This window comes from Pteronotus mesoamericanus, unplaced genomic scaffold, assembly GCF_021234165.1.
Source record: "Pteronotus mesoamericanus isolate MK-2021 breed Mesoamerican mustached bat unplaced genomic scaffold, CSHL_Meso_final scaffold_167, whole genome shotgun sequence".
Taxonomy (NCBI): Eukaryota; Metazoa; Chordata; class Mammalia; order Chiroptera; family Mormoopidae; genus Pteronotus; species Pteronotus mesoamericanus.
In genome coordinates, this window is record NW_026555308.1 from 22,435,851 (window position 1) to 22,455,853 (window position 20,003).

Below are 20,003 nucleotides of genomic sequence, written 5' to 3' on the forward strand. Positions count from 1 at the left end.
AATCGCTAAGATAAGGAAGCAGCCCAACTGTTCATCACTAGATGAGTGGATAAAACAACTATGGGACATTTACATATGTAAAAAAGAAGAAAATTTTGTCAGTTGTATAAAAGAAGAAAATTTTATCCTTTGCAACAGTATGGATGGACCTGAAGAACATTATGCTAAGTGAAATAAGCCAGTCAAAGAAAGACAAATACCACATGATTTCACTCATATGTGGAATCTGACGAACAAACTGAACAAGGAAAATGGGGACAGATTCATACATGGTGAGCAGGACGACAGCTAGTGGGGAGCAGGTGAGGGGATGGAGGGATTGAGCAAAAGGGTAAAAGGACTCATGGGCATGGACAACAAGGTGGTGATTGCTGGGGGGAGGGGAGTATAAGGGGACTAAATGGTAATGGAGAAAATATAATAAAGATTAAAACTGAAGAAAGGGAAAATTTAGAAAATGTTAATATATAAATGGAAAGAAATGCAATATGCAGAAATATAATCCTACTAGAAAATATATTACACCATGAATATGATAGGTAGGGGATTTTGATCATGTGGAATCAGAAAACCAGGCTGCAGTTGAACTTAAATGGGAGGAATGACTGGAGCACTTGGTCAATATGAACAGGGCAGCCACTTAGAACCATTGTTATTCTTCAGTATTTTTCACAGAGAAGTAAGAGAGATGTTGCTTTTAATACCAGGAATGAAAGAAGAGGATCAGATGTTCTGGCTGTCATAAAAGGGCCAAATTCACGACTTGCTGGAAATACGGTCACACGCTTAACAACTCCAAGAGTTTCACATGAGCAAATGAGCAGAGGTGATCCATGAATTCAGCAAAGACCCGTGTTTTTGGTAAAGACATGAAAACAATAAACGCCCATGTACCAGTAATAAATAGAAAATGAAATGTAATATCTATCTCATCTACAAAAGGAATATAAATATTAAACATGTGGGAATTAAAATAACATGGTATAAATTCCAGCTACAGAAAATTGAATTACAAAATGCTAGTGGCAAAGAAAGCTAATGATAACATTTCTAATTTGCGGTTGCATTAAAGATAAATAAATATAAATTTATCTCCCAAGTTGACTTATAAAACTCGGTAAAATGACAAGATGCCTAAAGAAAAATCAGGTGATCAAAATATCAAATGATTTTTCTTTTTAAACAAGCAAGCAAAAAACTTCCCCCAAGAATAGTAAACTGGTTGTATAAGATACCAAAATAGGAAACAAAGAGACATTATCAAAACAGCATGGTACTTACTAGAATGAAAAGTCATGTCAATGGAATGAAATTCCAAACAGAAATCCAGAGATATATGTAATTATTTACATCTGACATCAAATGTTAAACAGTAAAAGAAGAAGTCATAAATACATTTGGGTAAAATGGGTAGTAACATTAAGAATAATATATATAGACATATCTTATCTTATATGCTATAATAAATTCCAGACAGGTTAAAGATATTAAAAATCATTAAAAAGTAAGAAGAAAATGGATTTGGAAGGAAAGACTACTTTCTGTTATTAAGACTAAATAAAAAATGATTAACAATAAAGTTGATGGGATCTATCACATATATATTATAATATAATTTTACACATACATAATACCAGACAATGAAAACCACTAAAATGCATATGAAAAGAAAAGCAATTGATAAGTAAAAGTATCGATAAATGAGAGTGGGTAGTTAAAATCCAGAACACACGTAGAATTACACCTCACATTCTGGATTTGGCACAGAAAGTCTGAGACAAATTTGTTCCCCAGGGCAGACCTGGAGTTGGCCCTGGGTTTAACCTCTGAAATTGGGGGTGGGCTCATCTCTCTTCAAAGGAACAAGTGAAGGAGGCTTGAAATAGCATCTCTTTTGCTCTTACGATCTCTCTTTCTGAAAAATATTTTAAGGAATTACTTTTCTAAACAAAAATTCATTATAAAAAAACCAAGACAACCAAAATGCCCACAAATAAAGAATGGTTAAGTAAACTCTAATTCATCAAGAGAAGAAAATAAGATTTGCCATCAAAATGTAAAAACTGTATGAAACCTTGTCAAGACAAAAGAACAAAGTATGGTGCACAAAGTGGACTTTCCTGAGCATGTCTGGTGGGCACAGCAGTTTGTACACAGCTATGTGATACATGTACACACAGCCATGCACATCTGAAACATGTTTAAATGTATGATCTTGATAATAAAACTGGTTAGGTAGTGAAAAAACACATCCTGTATTTTATTTTTCACTATAAAGATTGCTAATTATTAAATAGCAAACAACAGAGACAGACATAATAGAAGTTCACTTGCATTGTTGGTAGCTGCTAGCTTTCGAACAGGAGCCAGACCAAAGGGTATCAGGGATATTACTGATGAGGATGGCAGCAGCTAACATTGCATGATCCCTGGCACAGGTATCACTGAGCACTTCGTGCCTACTAACTCCTAGGAACTCATGTGGAGGCAAATACAGTGAAAGAACACAAAATCCAGGCCAGAAGAGGCTAAGTGACTTGCCTGAAGACTTGCTGTTCAATGGAAAACAGAATCAGGTAAGCCCCCAGATTTGGCCTCTGCACACTCTACCTTCTCTCTATGAGGTTAGGAGGTATGTTTAAAAAGTCAGCACAGAAGTACAAATTGCTTTAAAGATACACATGTTCACGAAGATGGCTCAAAAATGCTTGTTTATTCCTGGTGATTCTGACCTAGAGAGAGAGATGGGAACTAGATAACAGAAGTGATTCTACGCAGGGCTCTGTGGGGAACTTCCTGCAAAGAGGCGGGTCCTGATGGCTACCAAGGCTGTCAGCCTCATCAGTGTAAAAGCCACAGAAGGACTAAATAAGTTCTAATTTAATCTGATGTTCAAAGTTCAAGAAAAGGTGATAGGAAAGAGTTCTCTCTCCTGTCCCCAGATCTCCTTCCAGAGATTTTTTTTTTTAAATTTAAAAGCAGACACAGCATATACAATTTTGAACCTTGCTTTTTTCACTTAATTACATATGTTGAAGATCTTTCCACACTGGTACATAAGGAGATTTTGCATTTATTTTTTAAAGAGTAATAAATGAAGGCAGACTAACTTAGCAATCATAGCTAAAATGAATTCTGGAAGATGAGAGGCAGAAGGACTTTAGTAGTCTTCACCCAGCCATGCCCTGGCCAGCTCCTCACATAACTTTGGACATACTTGGTCGCTAAGACTCTCACAGGCCAAGGACATTCCATCAGGCTTGAACCAGCAAACTGGCTGCATGTTCTGAGAATTATGAATCAGAAAACCTTTCATTTGGTACTTTTAAGCTTGGCATTGAGCATCCCCTAAGAGAAGTCCAAAGGAGTGCCAGAGATAGCAAAGCAGAGCCTCATGGAGCAGAGCTGCTGGGGGCAGGCGCGGTGATGGTGCCAACTGCAGCCCTCACCCACACCGTGAGTGCTTACCTTCCACCTGCACCCTCACCTTTTTTGGCTCATAAGATATGCTAATATTCCAGAAATGAGGCTCTAGAGACTTTCCAATAAGGGGTGGGACATAGTGGAAGTGTGAGAGTCCTAAAGGCAATGACTTCAGATGATGTAGGGGGATGTCCACACCTCCTGGCATATTAACTCACGGATTATTCGAACACTGGCCGACATCTTGCTGCACGTTTGGTGCAGAGACCCTTGGAACGCAGAGAAGAGGCCTTTTGGAGGTCCGAGTCCAGTGCAGCAGGTACAATGATCAAATACCAAATCTAATATTTGGGACAGGGATCAGGGGCTCCATGAGAACCATCGCAGTGTGTCCTTTTCTCTTTATTTGGACAACTCTTTTCTTAAACCAAGCATCAATCCTCACACAGAATACTTGGAGAGGAGTTTTCCAAAGTGTGGTCACCAGATCCCACATATGGAGGGCTGCAGAGTCCTGGGTCCCCACCCAGACCCACTGAGTCAGATACTCAAGGGTGGGGCCCCGGGATGTCATTTTTAACCAATGGTCCAAGGAATCCCACTCAAGTTCAGGAGTTTCGAATCCGTGTGACAAGGGGCACTTTATCTAATTCCATTGTTTCTGGAGTGAGGACTGGAGTCAGGAAAACTGACCACTTTAAAGTATCTGAAGTTACAGATGTGCTTAGCTTTGCCCTCGTACCATATATCCTGGCCCTCCTAGAAGACATCTGGAACTACCCTATATTTTTTGATTGAAACAAATTAAGGGAGATCTACCTTTCAGCATGAACCTTCTTACAGAGGGGCTGGTCCAAGGTTCCCTCTCATTTAAAATAATCTATGAGTAAATGCTCATATTATAAGACAAATAGCAGAGTAAGCGCATATGGACTTGATTAAATAAACATACAGAACAGAGGCCCTGCTATAGGCTTTTCATTTAATTTTCAACCAAGTGGTTTTCCCTGACCATCCGTCTAAGCCAGCGACTCTTCCCCCCACTCTCCCTTCCTTTAATTTGCTTTAATTTTCTTGGCAGTATCTGACCCTACCTGAACTTCTATGATATGACAATCTGCTTGTTTGCTTAGAGACTGCCTCCTGGAGGACAGGGACTTTATTTTCATTCATTAAAGGAAGATTTTCTATTTCCCCTTTTCTAGGCACTGAGGATACAGTGGTGAATGAGAAGACTCATGGAACTTAGATTCTAGCGAGCGGAGAGACCAGCAAATCAGGAAACACAGGGTGTGTCCTAAGGAAAAAAAAAATAAAGTGGGGAAAAGAGGACAGAGAGAGACGGGAGGAGGTGGCCAACTGCCCAGTGAGCTGTAGGCCGCTGGATGGATTCAGCCTTTGATTCCTAGAGAAGTGGGAGCCATTTCAAAGTTCTGTGAGGAATGAAACCAACAGCTTACAATGTGAAGGGCTCACTTCACATGCTGTTTTGCCAGGTTTGATGGGAAAGATCAGAAGTTTGGTTTTGCCTGGGTGAAGCTCGAGAAGCCTTATAGGCAGCTGGTGCTGAGGGGAGAGGCCTGGGCTGGAAACATACTGTGGGAGTCATCAGCACAGAGAGGAATTAAAAGTTTTCGTGGCCAGCGAACCTCCTAGGGACTGAGACAAGTAAGTGCAAAGACTGAGCTGGAGGTACCGAAGCACTACCAGTACCTGCAACAGTGTCAAACACACCGTAGGCACTCAGTAGATGCTTACTGAATGAATGAATGAATGGGTGTTCAAATTAACCCGACATAGGTGGTACTGCCTCCATCTTTATGAAAGGAGAAGTGTCCCTTAGCTTATACTTATGCCTTCTGCTCAGTAACAAAATCAGACACAGATTTTCTGATGTTGGTTCTTTTACTCTGGCTTACTTAAATTCAAGTTATGCTGATGGTGTATGCTGCTCAACATAATGGGCTTTGCCTGGCTAAAACCTAAATTCTCACATTGCTTCACAGAGGTGTCTAAATATGTGAGGTGCAGGCCCAAAGGGACAAGCAGTCGCCCTCTGTCCCTGGTAGAAGGGTTCATGTGGTACAAGCAGCAGCGTCCAACTGCTTCACTGCATCTACAGACCTGGACGATACCTGCCCTTGTCCAGCTCCCAGCATAACTGTTTCATAGCTGGGAGAGGTGGGTTTTATGAAAACCACACAAGTAAACTATTATTAAAAGCTGTGTACTGTGTTGCACACTGTGCCAACAACTAAGGCAGAAAGTTGGGAGAGTCGCCTTGGCTGGCAAGATGTTGCTGACCTAACGCGGATGCTTAAGTGTTCCTGTGCCATGGTCCCTTCCGGCAGTCTGGTGAAGAATACAGGCCTCTTCCTAGAAGACTTCTTAAATACACAGGGAAACAACTATTCTGCAGTGGGGTATCATCATACTAAAAATCCCAAATCTGTGATATAGGAACACATGTTCTTTAATGATGCACTAAGTAATACATCTAGTGATGGTTCTAAAAACTATACTGACATTTTGAAGTAGCAATAAATACGAGCAGCCGTTAAGTATTTGCAACAATTATAATAATGTGAGGTGGAGACATCTATGATTTCTCCTTGCAACAGAATCACAGGTCTGTACTTTTCTCTGGTTTGTTGACTTCATTTGCAACAGAAGAAAATGCTATATATCACAGCCAGGCTTCAGTGAAAATAAAGATGTATGTTTTCTGGGTTCAAATTCATGATTCTCCTGAATTCTCTCCATGGGATGGAGAGTCCGAGCCCCCCCACCTGCACACAGTGGCTTGTGCAGGTGAGTGCTGGTGTAGGAGCAGGGCAGAGAGGGGCTGGTGAAAAAGGCTGTTAACTATTAACTGGCATGTAAGGGGAGAGGGAGCTTGGGAAAAGGCTCACAATTCCATGGGGGAGTTAGATTTGGTGTAAAATGAAGCTATGAAGGCAGAGCAGCATCATGAAGTGCCTTGTGCGCTATGCCATGATTTTTCAATGGAGGCAAAAAAAGGAGGACAGATTTTGGCAGAATCAGATTTATATTTTAGAAAGATACTTTTGGTCTACTGAGGATGGATCAGTCCAGGTAGAAGCTGGCAGCAGGGAGATCTGTTGGAAAGATTCTAAAGCATCCAGGATAAGACATGAAAAGAGCCAAATTATGCTAGCGGCAGTGGAGATAAAGTCAGGGATGCAGAAGGTCTCAAAGAGGTGAAATTAATATGGATTAGACAGGAGGGGTAACAAAAATCAGGAAGGACCCTCTGTCTCTGGAATAGAGGAGGACCATGTATGCCTGGAGTAGGGAAAAAATGGGAGGGAAGTTCCCTGGAGGGAAGAAGGAAGTTATGAAGGATAATGAGTTCACTTGGGTTTGAGAGGCCTATGGTAGAATTGTCTAGTAAGGAGCTGAAAATATAGACCTTAATCTATTAGGGTATTAAACTTTTTCTTATTGCTTTGTAAAGGCTTTTTATATACACAGGCTCTTTCTCGGTTATATACAATGCAAATATTTTTGCCAGTTCACCCATCCATCCACTTATCCATCTGTCAATCACCAGAAAGCTGTGAATTTCCCTTTGTGATTTCTACCTTGACATCTCGCTTAGAAAATTTTTTTCTCTCCCCACATTATGTAAGTGTCCATCTAAATTTTCTCCTAGTATTTTTATGGGTTTGTTTGTTTGTTTATTTATTTAATATTTAAGTACTTAAAACATCTAGACTTTATTTTGCATGGGCAGCTAACTATTGTGGCACCTCTTACTGGAGACTCTGTCCTTCTCTAAGTTATCTAAGCTCAAGCAATTTTTATATACATCTTTATCTAAACTTTTCTGCAATTTTAAAAAATATAGAAAGCTACCTAAGGAAAAAAACCAATCAACCATATGTCTACATACAGAATTAATCACTTAGCACAACTGGTCCATTATCCATTATCAATGACAAACTCTGGATTTCAAACTACATTTGCACTTTTTATGGAAAATGGAGAGTATCCAATAATCCTTATACTCCATAAATCCAACAAATTGTACACATTTTTTTAAGGGTAGAAAGATCTCAGAAATGCATCAATGTGAAAATAGTCAAATGAAAGATAAATGAAAAGGTAAAAATATATCCTATCCAATAAAATTTCAAGAACATGCTCTGCTTTTGTGCTCCAGGCTATTTTGATAACATTCCAAACAGTATATAATTTAAATTTTTTTCCTCCCAACTCCTTTAGGTTTACCTTTAGGGAAATTAGAGGGCACACGTGCAGTCATTCAGGGGTTAATTCAACTGATGTTGAACGCTGGGAGTCTTTGCTCTGTTCATCAGAGCATTAAATCTGAAAGCTCAGGAGAGCAATGCAGCCCGGCTGCAAGAGTGATGCCATAAAGTTCTGCATTAAAAATTCATATTGCAGGCTTGCCTCAGAACTTGGCTCTGTCTGGAAGGAGGGCTGGAGGGGAAATATGAGACACCCCACTGTCTTTCTGGCAATTGGAGACATTCCTCAACAAACAGCACCTCAGGAAGAGAATGAAAGGGCAAACAAGCTGTGAAGGAAATCAATGAGTTCAATTACCTAGTTCTCTCTTGCTTTCCTACAGCAAACTTTTCATTCTTAAGGCTGGTTCAAAAAGTTTTTCTGATATCCCAGAACAAGAGCCCTAGCCATCCTTGCTGGTGCCCAGATGTTTGGCCCCTCTCTTAATTTGTTTTATACCAGCCCAGAGAGGCCCAAATTCTCCCAGCCAGATGGAGCCAGATCTCTCCTGAACTCCACAAGTCACCCTGATGTGTGGCTGGAGGGGACCACACACTGAACAACTTGTCTTGCTTTTGGAAATGGGTTCTGCACACAAGCGGCATTTAGATTTCAGAAGACAGTTACTCGGAATTTGTTAACCTCCACAGTTGAGCCATTTGTTAAGGATGTGACAGCTCCACAGGGGTTTGGATTTTTGCCCCCCATATTAGCAGCGCCCAAATGATAACCAGTTAGGAGTTATATATTCAGAGTACCTTGGGAAGAGGATGCAACACACTATTCCAACAGCTGCAATGTGCTGATACAAAGAGCAGGTCCTGTGATGCACAAGGACTGATTTTCACAAGTGCCACAGGAAAAACAATGGGATTCTTTAGGACTGACACAGACCTTTCACTGGGAGAAGTGAACCAACATATTTTGAATGGGCCAGGTAGGATGCCGGATACTTTGCAGACACCAGCAGCAATGGAGGCCCATTGACTGAGGGCGTGTGTGCGGATCCTGTGCCAGACACTTTGTGTGTCATTACTTCATTTCACTTATTAGGAAACTAAGGCCCGAGGAAAGAAACGGTGCCCTGCCCAAGGTGACTTCATTCATGCGGTCAGGACTCACGTCCCACAGTGACGCCGAGCACTGTGCTTTTCCCCCACGCTCACGCTGTCCGCCCACATCCCGGAGAGCAGCTTTCCTGAAGGTCGCTCCACAAACTGGCTGCAGAGACTCTTAGATTGTGTCCAGGATTCAGTCTAATCCTCTTGTTTTGCTAATGAGCACATTGCTGCTGCCAAGGGAGGGAATTCTGTAAGGCCACATCTGGTGACAGCGCTGGAGACTCTTATGATCTTCACTGGCCACTGGCCAGAGGAGGCTGTGATGTCTATAATGTCACAAAATAGTAGTCTGGTAATGAGGCCATGTGCCAGTGCTCAGAATATTCTGGGGGCCAAACTCTACCGTCTGATGATGTCACAAGGGAAGCCCCTAAAGATGCCACAGCCACTGGCAGACTATAAACGCATGAAAAGATCAAGCTAGTGTGAAACTTCCCTAGTTTAAACTCTGTAAGGCAAGGACTGCAGGTGAATCATAATAAATCAGGCTCCAAACAACAAGAAAATCCATGACCCTCTTATGATACACCTATTTGATGGAACATTGTGCAGCATGGTGCTCAGTTTCTGAAGAATAGTCCATGATAAAAAAAGAAATATTTACATATCTAGTAAAAAAAAGAAAAAAAGAAATGAAAACTGCCTATCAGTTTGATGCCATTTGTGAAAAAGAAAAAGCACTGTATAGGGGAAAAAAACCCAGTGCAAGGAAATATGCTAAAATGTTAACATCAGTTATCTCTGTATTATGAGATAACAGGTGATGATCTGTCTTTTAAAATACTTCAGGATTTTCTAAATTTTGTGTAATAAACAGGACATTTTAGGTTAAAAATAATAAATGTCATATATAAGCAATCAGTCTTCATTGACTAGAGGGTATTTCATGGCAGGGTTAGTCTCTCACTTCTGCCAGCCTTCCTGCCTCCCTTCAAAAGGGTCCGAACGGTCAGTGTGAGGCAAATCACGTTCTCCTATGTCACTTTAGAAGCAGAGAAGATGATGTGCTGTGTCATAATGACCTGCATGGCCACCGACCTCAGCAGCAGGTAGGTCTCTGTGGTGAGTCAGAAATGCATGGCTTTTGCAGGAATTTCACTGGGGACAGAAGGTGGAGTGAACAGTCCAGGCTGGACCTCCATCATAATTCTTCTTCCTTCTTAAAGCAGTTTAAAGGTTCAGCTGCCTTCTGCTTTCTTCTAGAAGACAACAGCTTCCTTAATTTGCCCTTCTAGAGAGCAAACAACCTCACTGGTCATTCACTGCTGCTATACCCCGATCCACCTGTCTTCACAGTAAAGGCTCACACTGATTTATTAAGTCAACAAAAGTAGATGATGTACCAGCAACCATACTAATGTGCATGTGGTACACAAAAAAATAAGACAAGGGTCCTTCTCCGAGGAAGTTTAGTTGGCATTTGTCAACACTATGCAGTTTGCAGGAACACACCCATTCTCCTACTAGATCCCCACAGTCTGAGAAGCAGGAAGGTACTCATTATAATGCTCATTTTACAGATCACTAGATTAACTATGATCTACAAATTGATATTCTCTCCCAACAGCGCCCTTATCCATTTCCTTTAGCTTCGCACTGTGAGTCCCCCAATTTCTACCTTTATACTGAATCAGAAAAACTTTGAAGATCTCTAAAAAAGCAAAATTTTTATAAAACCATGCCAAACCCAGGTGACAGCCCATGAATAATGCTTTTCTCTTCAATACCCTCGTCAAGGATGCTGAATGAATATGATTTTTATCTCTATATTCAAAAATATGCTTTTATATACTTACACCTAAAAGACAGCGATATATACATATACATACATGTGTTTTTGTGCACAGAGCCTGTGTCTGTGTGCATATCACATTTGTAACTAGCCCACCCTCTTTATTCCATAGTTCTAGCACCATTTCAATGTGGGCCTTTAGTAAGATTAGGTGAAGGGAGGAGGCGTAAAAGTTGCTGATTCTCATTGATGCCATGTAATTTCTAGACCTGTGTGGAGTCCACGGAACAGGTGAAGAATCCTTGGCACTCAGAGGAATTTCTACCTGAATTTGAAAATATGAAGCCACCCCCTCCTTTCAGCACAATCCCCTGGACTGGAGAAAACTCCAGATCAGGGCTGCATTGCTGAGAGAAAACAAAACAGCTTCTGTCATTGCAAAAGTCAAGGAGACATCAGATTTTAGATGTGAAGCACAACACCTGTACAGGTAAAAATTCCAGGAATTTTATAAAATGCACACACCCTTTTAGAGATAAGACATAGGGCGGAAAAGTCTTCAGTGTTTCCTCCAATCTGCTTTAGTTATTTCTAAGGTTAAGGGATGGTAGGTTCTTTACAAGTCTATGCCCTGGAAACCATAAAAGTAGCTGCTTTGCTATTTTTAGGGAAATTAATCTAACCAGGATGATTACAGCAGCCCATACTGGAAACTGATGACTAATCAAATGAACAGGAAACAGAAAATTTTACATTCTTAAAGGTACAGTAGAGAGACTCTCGTTCAGGACAGTGGAATTGGTCTTTTCAAATTCAATCGGGGGAAGCAAAATTGGTCTAACAAGATTATCAAAACAGTGTGTGAGTCTCAGGCTTCAGCACCTGGGCTCTATCTGGCCCAGTGGCCCGAATCTTTCATGTAGAACTGCAAAGAGAAAAATAAAAGAGAAATCAGTCTGCTCAGGTAAACCCAACGGGGCTTGTGGGAGAGGGACAGAGACTAGAAACCCTTCAGGGAAACCTATCACACAGGCAACACACAAGCACCACGAAGGCACTTTACAGGCCACTGTGATAATGTGCTAACAGCGCTGCATTTTGAGTCCAAAGGACTAGATCTGGGGCCTGATTGTGTGTCCTGAGACTGTTTCTTCATCTATGCAGCAAGCAAAATCAAAGCTTTCTCAATGATTGTAGGAAAGAGTAATAAACAAGATACCATGTAAGAAACCACTGTGAAACAGTCCAGAGTAATTTGTATGCATGGAAGGTATCTACCCTACCACCGTTCTATGACACTTCGCACTTGGGAATCCTGTCTTGAGCTGTCTGTTTTGTCACCTTTTCAAATTGCATTTCAGGTCCTCCATGCCCCACTGCTGGGCATGGAATTCCCTGTCTCCACAATGTGGGGCACAGGCTCCCCTAAACAATTTCAGTAAAGCTGTAAGCCAAGCTCATGTGGGAAAGTTTTTTGCTTTCTCAGAGCATATTGCATTTTGCGGTAAAATACTGGTTATATGCGTATATTTGAAATAAAGAAAGCACTCTAAAATTAATCCAAGTGAAGTTCCTCATAAATGTCTCTTTTGTAATGTAGTGTGTAAGTAAGTACACATATATACAATATAGCTCTTTTTAAAAAGGAATACAACATGAGTAACCTTAAGAAATATGAATTTTACTGGCAGGAAAGGTTTGGGAGGTGCAAATTCTCCTAAGACTAACATTAGCTATAAAAAATGAAGTATTTCAGTGCAATTCAATATTTTCTTTCATCAGAGGCTCAGAGCCTCAGCCCACAAGTTAAGAGGAATGTAATAAGCTGACTGTATGTGTTATAACTGAAGCTCCTTTTGCAACCAGGATTCTGGGGGACAGAGCAAAGAGGTGGCCGTGGACTTGAGCTAAAATGGGAATTCCTGCATTTTTGCTCAGAACGCTAGTATCTTGGCTAAGAGAACCACATTCCTCCTGCAGTGTGTAGCAGCAACCTACACCTAAGCACCAGCCATCAGCAGTGAAAGACAGGCGCAGGGACGAGGGCCTGGGTGAGGCGGACTAGGCCTCTCTCTGGGGCCGCTGCTGCCTGCTGAAAGGTGCCTGTCCACCTCCAAGTGCCCCTGGGGAACCACTCCACACCACTCTGCTTTGCTGGAACCTCCAAGTTAAAGTTGTTAGGGTGCTAAGTCTCCATTTGCTAAGAAGTGGGAAGATCTGTACAAAAGGCAACCATCTAAGAAGGTGGTACTTTAACTTAAAAAAAGAAGTAGAGAAATAATTCATTTATTTAACCCAGAAATGGTTATAATCTGAAACCCTGCAATCCTATTACGCAACAACTGTTTTGGCAAATGCCGCTATGTTCCAACAAATATTAAACTGTGCTTGCCATTTGTCTAAGGAATCTTGCATTAATAAACATGAAGAAGAACACTTTTACCTCCCACTCTCAATGACAGGACCAAACAAAGACCAGCTGTATTCATCAATGGGTCCTTGTTCTGTACATAAAGGCTAATTACATTTTGCTTCAAGCCTACACATGGAAAACCTTACTGCTGCCGTCCCCATCACAGTCAGCCCGTGCTGTCCCAGCTGACGCAGGGTGATGACTCTACACAATACACAGGGGTCTCGGGACAGCGTCGGTGCCATCGATCGGCAGGCTCCTTTACAAAATGGGGGTGAGGGATGGTCACCTTAGTGATATCTCCCAGTGACAGAGAGGCAGAGGCAAGACGTGCTCTTTAAATCTCATGGGGGAGATGACGCCATTAAGGTCAGTCTTGTTCAAGGCCTGCGAATTTCAGAAAAGCACCCCAAGTCCTTCTGTGAGACTGTCAGGAAAAGCTTCTATTGTTGGCCGTGCTGTCACTGTGGGCTAGGCGCTGCACACACACACCTCATTACTGTCCGCAACCACCCCAGGCCTTGACTTTACTATTATGCCCATTGCACAGGCAAGAAAAGTGAGACGTAGAGGTCCACGAGCTTATCCAAGGTCACACAGGGAGAATGAGTAGTGGACCTCCATGATCTATGCCCAAGTCAGTCTCCTCCAAAGCCCAAGTTTCCCTATTCTTTCCCCACCCCCTTCCTGTGTTTACTGTCAAAGAATATATACGAACCCTTCTTTTTGAAGACAAAAAATAAATTGTTTTGGAATGTTTTAAGGCCATTTGTGAAAAGATTTGCCCCTAGAGGGCTTATATTCATGTATATCAACGAAAAGATGTCTAGTCTAATAAAATATACGTACGTTGGGGCTGAAGCAGATGGCAGAGGGACAAACCTTTCCCAGGAAACAAAAGAGAGGAATGTGGAGGGGGAAGCTTCATGTGGGATCTCCACAACTGAAGCAATTGCCTCCAAAGTTAAAAGAAAGTAGCAATTATTATCTCAGTCCATTCTCTACATTTTTTGTGGATTACTTATTCTGGGAACCATTTGCAGTAAGTGTTTGGCCCCAGGCTCCCTTTTGTTAGTAGTTGTCCATCTCTGAATTGTGAAATGCCGATCCCTGTCTGAGCCTAAGTCCAGCCCTTGGCACCCACTGTGCCCACCTTGACCTTAGAGAAGCTACTTGGTCCTCTAGAGAAGCAGCCTTGCTGGCCTTGTTTTCACCAACTGCCTCCGAGAACTGCCTCCTTTGGCCTCCAGAAACCCCTCACCTTGACTCATATTTCAACCTCAAATCACACATCAGCCCCTCCAGAAAGCTTTTTTTTGACAATTTGTTCCTTTCACTCCAGTGGGGTGGGGTTCTATGCAGGGCACCTGCCATTTCCATCTTCAGCTCTCTTTCCTCCGTCTCCTGAGGACTGCCCTCTGGCTTCTAAGTTTGCCATGAGGAGTCCTGGCAGGGGAAGGGAGGAGGAGGGTAAGGCCTAGGGGTTGCTGGTGCTTCCCTGGACCTCTCAACCCTCCCAAAGGCCACCGCTCCTCTCAAGGTGGCCCTTCAAGCCGGGAATGGTGGACTCGGCCAGTGTTCGCTGGGGACGCTGCATTCCCTCTGTTGTCCCCCTCCTCCTGGGCCATGCCACACCTCGACAAAGAGTCCAAATGTTAAACTCTCTCTGATTACCCTAGTTGGAGAGGGCTGTCTGTCCGCTGTAGAGACCCTGACTGGCACAGGAGCCCATGCTAACTAGTCCCCTCTATCATGGCAGTGACCACCCTGTACTTCAATGGCTCTTCTCTCCTCTGAGTCTTTTATGCCAGGCCTACCAGAGTCCAGCACAGGTCTGGGCTCAAAGGAGGCCTCTAGGAGTGTCTGCTGGATTGATCAGCGGACCTGCTACCTTTGAGTCATGTACATCAGATACCTGTCAGGACTGTTCTCTCCATGTGCATATATGTACACCACACTGTGCCTCCCCACTGATCACTGGAGAAGACAAGAAAATTTCCTGCTATGATCACAGGAGGGGACGCACCCCGGGAGCACCCGTGCCCTTGTCAGCAGTGTGTGACAACAGCCAGTCCTGAAGCAAAGCATTTTCATGATAAGCATTCGACCCCCATACGCTTTGATTCAATTTTCTGGTTTTGGTTGAGAGAAGTCAGTCACCCCCCCAGCATTAGCCTGACCTAAAAGGGAGGCCAGGAAGAGGATGGGGACGGGGGCTAAGATGTCCCTACCTCTCTGGTTCTATCTCCCAGTCACTTCCCCAGCCACCATGTTCCCTACCTAGAGCAAATGAAAACCTGAGAATAGAGGAAAACTGAAGTCGTTATTAGGTGGCTGTCCTCTGTTGCTTCCTGGTCCCTAAATCAAAGCAATCAGATGGACACAAATTTGCCATGTGGCTTTTCAGAAGCCCAATAAGAAAAAAATGAGGACTCTAAACTAGGGACAGTATTTAGCCACCATGTGACAAGTAGCATTCTTTGCTGTCAAGTCTGAACAGCTTCAGTGGACACTCTGTCATCAGGCAGTCTCTTTTCCCAAGTAGGCACATGTCCACGGCGGATAGCACCTTCCCGCGTGAATGGAGAAAGCATGGCAGAAGACACGGCCTCTGGAAGCTGAATTTTTGTAACATTCTCAAAGCAGTGTTTCTCAAAATGGTTATGATTGGGATCTACAGGAATAACTATATTTTACATTGTGATCCTGGGAGGAGGCCCTGTGTGAGTGAGCACAGCAGAACTTTCTTACTGGAATAGGCTGCCTAAAAGACAGCCAGGGATGCATGGGTTTCTGTGGGAGATGGGGAGAGGCTCCCAGAATAGGAAAACGAAGTCCAAACTCTAGCTGGCATTGCCTGTCTGGACTTTAGTAGAGAAGGCCATGGCTAGGAACAATCTCCATGGCTTCTTCACCTTTCTTGATTTGTGTCAAAATTATTTCTTTTCTCATGTTCTGTATGGAGGGTGGGCCGACAAGAAGTGATCCTATGTCAGATCACTGATTTCCTTCTCACAAGAGCCTTGTGTGATACACCTGACCAAATGTGTACACTCACTACATGTACGTGTCTGGCAGACGGGGGGCCTAGTGTTTCAAGGTGTGACTTGAACAAATAAACCCATGTGGGGATGAAGGACGCTGGCCCAGATGAAAGGGGATGCCATTTGTACAGACCAAGCAAGTCCCATGTATCCCATCTTCTATAAGTTGGCTTTCCCAAAATTTCTTAGGAAAAGGCATGGTGTTAACCAGCCTTCACAAAGGTTAAGGAAAAAAAGTTTCAGGTGGGAGGATTGTTCTTTCAGCACCAGAACTTGGGTATTAAACTGACACAAGCAAGCCATGGGTATGACATTGTATTCCTCACAGCAGTTCAGAGGCCAAGAACCTTCTAAACCCTGTATCACTTTGCAAAGCCTACAGACAGAAGGGAGAAGCAGGGGAAATCGTTTATGGATTAGCAAAATCAGGTGAGACCTGACACCAGGCAGAGACTTACTTGGCAGTAATTTCTTCATCATATTTGGTTTTCAGGTCAAATAATTCTGTTCGAGTTTTTTCCAGGGCTGAAAGGCAGAGCACATAAAATCATAAGACACGAATTGTTTATATTAAATTTAAAAAAGGAACATTATACAAGTAACATATACTCATTTTAAAAGAGTCAAAAATTACAAAAGTATATAGAATGGAACAGAAAATCCCCTTTCACCTCCACCCCATCTCATCCCATGCACCTCCTCAGAGATAACCACTGTTTATTATAGTTCAATGTGTAGGTTTTCTTCCTTTAAATGTATTGTTATTTAAAAATATTCCCATGCATAATTGCACATATATCTATCTATATTGTCTTCATCCCCCATAAGTAGGATGATACAAATATTCCCTTAGCAGAGTGGCATGAAACTCTTCCCACGTCAGGACACAGACAGTACCAGTGACAACACGCTCTGGAACAGAGCCTGCTGCTGCCAGTCAGGCACGTCAGGCCTAGAAGTGGAGGGCCTGGGGTAAGGAGCTTCGACGTTCCAAATGCAGATCAATGCCACCCAGCTGGCCTCCCAAGGGGCAAATTACATTCCCATTAATATGGTGAGTGTGACTATTTTTCTATACTCTCACCAACACCGAAGATCATCAATTAAAAATTTGTTTGACAGTCTGATAGGCAAACTAATCTTTCACTGTCTTAATTAGCACCTCCCAGACTATTAAAAATTGTTACCATTTTTTCATATGTGTATCAGCCATGTGCATTTCTTCTGCAAACTGCCTGTTCACTTCCTTACTTCACTGTTCTGCTGGACTGTTTATCTATTTTTACTGATTTGCAGGAAGTGTTTATCCATTTTGAGTATTATTCATTTGTCTGTTAAATTTGTTGTGATTATTTTCCACATTTAAATTAAACATACAGTGCTGTTTCTCTTTAAGAATAAAAAGGGAAAAAGTAATAAAAAATTTAGCATAACCCTTTTTGCTAGCTTTTAAATTTTAAAGGTCTGTTATTACTGTTCTCCTTAACTTCACTAAGGGTAGAAATAAGTTTTTCTTTTCCTAATATATTGCTCCGAATGAAATGTCAGTCCTTGACAGTCTGGTGATTTAGATGTGTTTGTTGGAAAAAGAGCAGGAAGAAAGAATGGCTTATAGAAGGGATGAAAATGTAATTCAGATCCTCCCACCTTGACATTAACTACTCAGTGTGGGTGACTAAGAAGTCAAGGTGGAAAAGCCAGGGCTCTGTGAGGCACTCCGGAGTGTGGGCTCCCTTCCCTCCTCCAGCCTCACCAGGGCAGGGCAACAGGTATCAGAGGGGGCCTGGGGGGACCTGGAGATTGACCACACTTCACCCACTTCAGTCTTTCCTGCATCAACTTGACAAGGATGAAATCACACCTGTTTGCAGAGTCTGAACTTTATGTTCCGCTTCTTCCAGCTTTGAGGTGGTGGACATCTGTGTCTCATGCAGCTTTCTGAATAGAAAAGAATAATGCCAAATTGGTCATCTTGTTTACCAACATAAACATCTTGTGTGTTTTGGAGCTATGCAGATCAGCTCTCATCACTATCACAGGCACAGACAGCAACAGGCGCACGATCACTTGTAACGCCATAAGCACTGTGGAGCCTGCTTACTGATCTTGTATATCCCAACTTTGTATCCACATGCTACATATAGTGAAGCATGCATCCTGTGGGACTTGATGGGTGGTAACTGATATAGAAGGTTATCCCAAATGTAATTTGTTCTTGAAATGCCAGATATTAAAAAAAAAAATCATCATCATGCACTCATTGTTTTCTGAAGTTAGCCCAAGAAGAATGATACATTTACATTTTGCTGACACAATGCAGGAATTTGTTGGAATAAAGGATGTACTAAGTAGATGTGACAGCTGTTCCATTTCTGTTATAATGGAATGCGAATGCAACTGCCATACCTAATGGGGAAATCTGCATGTTTTAAACTACATTCTACATATTTATATTTCCCAGGCTCTCCAAACGAATTCCCCGGTCAATAAATAGCATTCCTTCCTCCGAATCTGCAGAAAATTCTCTAAAAATAAGTTCATTATTTTTACATCATATGGATATAACACATACTCTCATAACAATAAACCTGGGAATACAGAAAAGTAGAAATAATAGTTTTAAAAAATCACCCATATTTCCATCACCTTTGGAAATGGATTGCTCACAATTTCACATATTTCAATTATAAAACTAATATATGCTCCTAGTTAAACACACACACACACACACACACACGCTATAAAAACATGGAAGGTAAAATGTCCTTTCCCTTCCTTAGTTCTATTTCTTCCTAAGACAGAGCTCTTTCATAGGCTTCTGAAATTTTTTTCCATGTACAGAAATATAATGTAACAGGCAATATACCACAGAGTAACATATACTTAATATACTATATATACTATATACTTAATATACTATAATGTAATGTAAACTCATGTAATATACACTGTAGTATAATATACACTCACATGTAATATAATATAGTGTATATTACACTATACACTGCCTGCTCCCTTGTTTTAGAACAAAAAGGATGATAGCACACAGGTTATTCTGAAACTTGCTTTTCATTTATCTTCATGCTTTGGAGATATTTTATTCCAGCATATATAATTCTTCTTCATTCTTATTAAATAATTGACTTAACCAGGCCTCTATCAATAAATTGTTTATCATTTACTTCCACTACACAATTCTGTAGTGATCATCATGTAGATTTGTTGCATAATTCTGAGTACGTCTGTTAGATAAAAATGGTTAAAAGGTATGTGCAATTTTTGTTTTGATAGATATTGAGAAACTTCCCAATGAAGCAAACCTCACCCATTTAAACTCCCTTCAACACGATGTGAGAGTCTGTTTTCCCATGCCAACACTGAATAAAATTAAACTTAATTTTACTGCTGAGTAAAGCTGAGCATTTCTGTTGTGTGAACCTGTTTGCGTATTGCCTTCACCCATTTTTTGTGGTGCTCTGATTTTTTCTTATTAATTTGTAAGAGTTCTTTGTATATAAAGAAAATTAGCCCTCCCCTTTAATGGTGCTCATACTTCTTCCCAGTTTCTTGATGTTTTAAAGATGCTGTTCATTAGTATCTGTTTTATAAAATGTTTTAAATGTTAGGTAGTCATATTTGGATAATTTTCCTTTTATGTTTACAGAGATCTCCACACTCCAAATTATTAAGAACAAAATATTTGTCCAAGTTTACTTTCACTATGTACATGATTTAATCATTAGTATTTAAATCCTAGATCCATTTCCATTTTTTCATGTAAAGAATGAGGTAAAGAACTAGCTTTGTCCTCCACCCTCAATGGTCAGTCAGTTTATTTACATCTTTTATTTTATTTTTTAAGAATATCTGATTTACTTATTTTTAGAGAGAGGGCAAGGCAGGGAGAAAGAGGGACAGAAACATCAGTGTGTGGTTGCCTCTTGCGTGGTCCCTACTAGGGACCTGGCCTGCTACCCAGGCATGTGCCCTGACTG

General features: G+C 41.5%; 1 protein-coding gene across 4 annotated transcripts in view; it reads right to left on the reverse strand.

Moving 5' to 3' along the window:
• CUX1 (cut like homeobox 1) overlaps window positions 1-20,003 on the reverse strand; it is a 364,417-nt gene that overhangs the window by 120,870 nt on the left and 223,544 nt on the right. For all 4 annotated transcript variants that reach the window (XM_054589770.1, XM_054589769.1, XM_054589768.1 and 1 more), the window contains exons 7-8: window positions 17,870-17,946; window positions 16,467-16,533 (exon numbers count right to left, since the gene is read on the reverse strand). In XM_054589770.1, coding sequence (XP_054445745.1) covers window positions 16,467-16,533; window positions 17,870-17,946 — 144 coding nt within the window. The remainder of the gene's footprint in view (window positions 1-16,466; window positions 16,534-17,869; window positions 17,947-20,003) is intronic.